Source organism: Carassius gibelio, chromosome A15, assembly GCF_023724105.1.
Source record: "Carassius gibelio isolate Cgi1373 ecotype wild population from Czech Republic chromosome A15, carGib1.2-hapl.c, whole genome shotgun sequence".
Classification (NCBI taxonomy): Eukaryota; Metazoa; Chordata; class Actinopteri; order Cypriniformes; family Cyprinidae; genus Carassius; species Carassius gibelio.
The window spans coordinates 17,016,980-17,021,938 of NC_068385.1; the positions used below are offsets into that span (position 1 = coordinate 17,016,980).

Below are 4,959 nucleotides of genomic sequence, written 5' to 3' on the forward strand. Positions count from 1 at the left end.
AAACTCAAAACTATTTTGTACAAACATTTTTTTTTTCTGGGATTTAGCAATCCTGTGAATCACTAAACTAATATTTAGTTGTATGACCACAGTTTTTTAAAACTGCTTGACATCTGTGTGGCATGGAGTCAACCAACTTGTGGCACCTCTCAGCTGTTATTCCACTCCATGATTCTTTAACAACATTCCACAATTCATTCACATTTCTTGGTTTTGCTTCAGAAACAGCATTTTTGATATCACCCCACAAGTTCTCAATTGGATTAAGGTCTGGAGATTGGGCTGGCCACTCCATAACATTAATTTTGTTGGTTTGGAACCAAGACTTTGCCCGTTTACTAGTGTGTTTTGGGTCATTGTCTTGTTGAAACAACCATTTCAAGGGCATGTCCTCTTCAGCATAGGGCAACATGACCTCTTCAAGTATTTTAACATATGCAAACTGATCCATGATCCCTGGTATGCGATAAATAGGCCCAACACCATAGTAGGAGAAACATGCCCATATCATGATGCTTGCACCTCCATGCTTCACTGTCTTCACTGTGTACTGTGGCTTGAATTCAGAGTTTGGGGGTCGTCTCACAAACTGCCTGTGGCCCTTGGACCCAAAAAGAACAATTTTACTCTCATCAGTCCACAAAATGTTCCTCCATTTCTCTTTAGGCCAGTTGATGTGTTCTTTGGCAAATTGTAACCTCCTCTGCACATGCCTTTTTTTTAACAAAGGGACTTTGCAGGGGATTCTTGAAAATAGATTAGCTTCACACAGACGTCTTCTAACTGTCACAGTACTTACAGGTAACTCCAGACTGTCTTTGATCATCCTGGAGGTGATCATTGGCTGAGCCTTTGCCATTCTGGTTATTCTTCTATCCATTTTGATGGTTGTCTTCCGTTTTCTTCCACGTCTCTCTGGTTTTGCTCTCCATTTTAAGGCATTGGAGATCATTTTAGCTGAACAGCCTATCATTTTTTGCACCTCTTTATAGGTTTTCCCCTCTCTAATCAACTTTTTAATCAAAGTACGCTGTTCTTCTGAACAATGTCTTGAACGACCCATTTTCCTCAGCTTTCAAATGCATGTTCAACAAGTGTTGGCTTCATCCTTAAATAGGGGCCACCTGATTCACACCTGTTTCTTCACAAAATTGATGACCTCAGTGATTGAATGCCACACTGCTATTTTTTTGAACACACCCCTTTCAACTAATTCAACTAATTGCCCAATTGCACAGCCTTAAGAGCGTGCATATCATGAATGCTGGGTCTCATTTGTTTTCTGAGAATCTACTGAACCTACTGGTAACTTGTTTGCCACGTAGCAATAAAAAAATATACGAAAAACCTTGATTATTCTGGTTAGTCACATTGTACTGCTATTATTTTGAACAATACTGTATTTTAGTGCACTAGCCGTTCATCCGGATCACTGCACACACCTGGTTAGGTCAAAGGTCATAGGTCAAAGGGCTGATGCACCTGATCAGGTCAAGAAGTTAGTGCTGCAAACACTTTTCATGAGATTTATTTTGTAGTGTGTTGAAATATAAGTTTGACCAGCACAAGATTCTGGTGAAGCTGGCCGTACCTTCATCTGAGAAACATCCAGAAACACAAGATTCTCTCTGAAGTGAACAAGACGTTCAGTTTCTCCATTTCTTTAAATAGTGTTTCTTTATAACAGAACATTTTCCCTCCATGAACAGAAATATGAATCTATATGAATCAAACTTAAAACAGCATCACAACAACAAAAGGTAACTGTCAGTCTCCTTTACAGAGAGTCGAATACATTCATCTCCAGCAAAAAAAGAATACGAAGGAAAAAGAAAAACACTTTGGTCGTTACGCCGTCGGTCTCGTGTCACATACAAGACACAAGAAGGACTGAACCATTGACTCTGTAACATTTTCTGCTTTAAAGTGCACATTTTGAAGCTTTCATAGCTGACACACACACACACACACACACGTGTTTACAGACTGACCGAGTGTGTGTGGGTCACAGACGACACGGGAAGCTCCTGAATCAAAGTTCATCTGAACTCACTGACACTTATTGCTGAAAATAAAAACAAAGCTGAAAAACTGCAGCCCATCAGATGAAACTCAGTTTCAGTTGTGTGTGTGTGTGTGTGTGTGTGTCATGATGGGCCTTTTCTGTTGGTTTCAGTAACTCAGATCAGACTGCACTGATCATCTTTCCTATGAGAACGTCACATCAGGAGCTAAAATAATACTTAAAACAATCGTAACAACTAAAACAAATACTTCAGAATAAAAAACAAACACTGAAAGGGTCAAATAAATAGCTGAATTGCACAAGCACTCTGATATGACCGCACACCGGGTCAAGAGTTCACCGTCAGGAGCCCGTCGAGGGGAAACAGCGCCACCATGTGTTTGAGATGAAGATGAACTCAGGATTTGATCTTCCACAGCTGTGAAGCAAACACACAAACTGTGAACACACCGTCAACAACATAAGAGACCCACAATCCACTGCGAGCGGCTCTGACCTTCAGGTTGAAGCCCAGCAGGTCACTGATGACCCCCGACACGGCCGACAGAATCACCACCTGAGTGATGTTATACAGCAGAGGATTCATGGTCAGACCGTAGAGACGGAACGGAGCGTCCAGCTCCTGCGGGACAGAGACACGGTCAGAGTGTGTGTGTGTGTGTGTGTGTGAGAGAGAGAGAGAGAGAGAGTGTGTGTGTGTGTGAGAGAGAGAGAGAGAGAGAGTGTGTCTGTGTGTGTGTGTGTGTGTGTGTGTGTGTGTTCTGATACCTTCAGTAATTTGGTGGCCAGTTTAAGGACGTTGTTGACCAGAGTAAGTTCTTCTTTCTTATTCGGTTTCTTTTCCATTTTCAAGTACAAGTTAATCTGAAACAGAAACACATCAGATGAGCCTCTGGGTGGATTGTGTATCAATTGTGTGTGTGTGTGTGTGTGTGTGTGTGTGTGTGTGGACCTGCTCTGTGAGTAAGATGGAGGTGTTGCTGTATTTCTTGCTGGTTTCGGAGCCCAGCGTGACGAAGCGGAGCAGGTACAGCGACAGCGAGCCGCTCCAGATCACCAGCTCCCAGTTATAGTGAAACTCCAGGAACGTCTCGTGCACGTGAAGCAGCTGCAGGAGAAACACGGCCATCAGCAGCGAGTCACACACACCGGTCAGCAGAGAAACACCAGACTGACCTGAGCGCAGCAGATGAAGACCACCGAGAGCGTGAGCAGGAACGCAGAGGAGACGATCACATCCACCGAGCGCTGCGGACCTCGACGCTGCACACAGACACAGATGGGAAATCATCTCAGCGTTAGGGACACGAGTGTCGCTCTCATCCAGGACTGAACGGACAGCTCCATCAGCTCCGTACCTTCAGGTAAGAGCGCAGCGACAGCCACATCTTAATGTTCTGCACCTTCTTCAGACGGAAATGAGGCACTTCTGATTTTCTGGCCCTCCGCGCCGACGTCAGGTGACCAAACAGCTTCGCAAACAGCAGCCGCTGAAAGACCAGGATCAGGCAGATGCTGAGACGCTGCACAGGAAGCTCTGGGCTCGATGTGTGGAAGCTGACGCCTCACTCACCTGTCTGTACGTCCTCTCAGCCACGCTGAGCAAGAAGAAGAAGAGCCAGATGAGACAGACGCGCACCACGAAGCTCACGCTCACCATCGTCATCACCAGAGCGTCATCAGACGAGCCGAAGGCCACAGACAGCAGCTCACCGGCCGACAGAGACACCAGCTGCTCCGGATCTTTGTGCTGGAACAGTCTGAACGCAAACGGAGTCAAACCCAGCGTCACAGACACCAGATTCCCCAAGATCTGATAGCCGATCCCTGGAGTGTAGAGATTGACCTGTGGACGAGATCATGTGGTCAGCAGACGCTCAGTGTTTATCAGTTCACTGCCTTGCTTCCTCTGCTTCACACTCACCCTGTTCATTATCATGCCGCTGATTTCCAGCACAGACATGTCTGCTTTCTTGCATTCGTTTCCTTCCCACACGATGGCACTGACGCGCTCCAGGCCTGGATTAGAGCTGTGCAGCCACGGCACGTGACCCTTCTCCAGCAGAGACACACACACACACACACACACACACACACACACACACACACACACATCATTTACATGCTTACAGCAACAAAACACCAGGGCCCAGTAGTTCAAAAAGTTTCATCTGGATCAGAATGATCTGGATTTGGAGATCTCATGTTCTGTTATCCAGGATCAGGTGACCCATCTGACTTTTGTGCCATTTTCAAAGCAAAATATTTTAATGAAATATAATATTTTTGTTTGATATTGAGAGCTATTTGGGGATTAAATGATATATTACACGTTACAAATGTTGTAAATTTTGGACCAGTTTTAAAGTTTTATTACATTTTTGTTCCTGAAACGCATCCTTCTGCTGGGAATAATCAGAATAATCCCATTTTTTTGTGGGGATCAAAAGTAACCCGATCTTACTAAACTGGTTTGAGCAACACAAACTGAGGATTTAATCCAGATCAAAACCAAGACTGGATTTTGTGATCTAATCTGAATTCAGAATCCCCCTTTTCCTCTTAAACAACCCAGTTTCAAGATGTGATCCAATCCAATGGCCAAAATCTGATCAGATTACTGTAGAAGAGCTGACCGCAGCAGTCGTGAGATCACCTGACCGGATCGGTGACACACCTGATGGAACGGGTCGTCTCTGAACTCTTTCTTGGAGGCAGAGCAGATGGCGGATCCGTCGGCGTCTGTTTCGCTGGAGCAGGAGGAGCGGCACTCGGCGCAGTGCAGGAAGTCCTCCCACAGAACATCCTCTGTCTCAGACTCGTGTCGTGCGCTCTCAGAGTCCTGCGTCCTCGAGCTGGAGCACCGCGAGCTGCAACTGGTGCCCGACTTCAGCGTCTCCTGAGACCAGACCATAACACATGAAGGAGCTGTG

The 4,959-nt window shown here is 45.4% G+C and overlaps 1 protein-coding gene across 1 annotated transcript in view; it reads left to right on the forward strand.

Annotated features, from left to right (window-relative positions):
- The first annotated feature begins 4,749 nt into the window (after nt 1-4,749).
- The window catches only part of LOC128028858 (protein PHTF2-like), an 8,337-nt gene continuing 8,127 nt past the window's right edge, over nt 4,750-4,959 (forward strand). The window contains exon 1 of the mRNA XM_052616179.1: nt 4,750-4,905. Within this exon, the coding sequence (XP_052472139.1) occupies nt 4,750-4,905 (156 nt within the window). The remainder of the gene's footprint in view (nt 4,906-4,959) is intronic.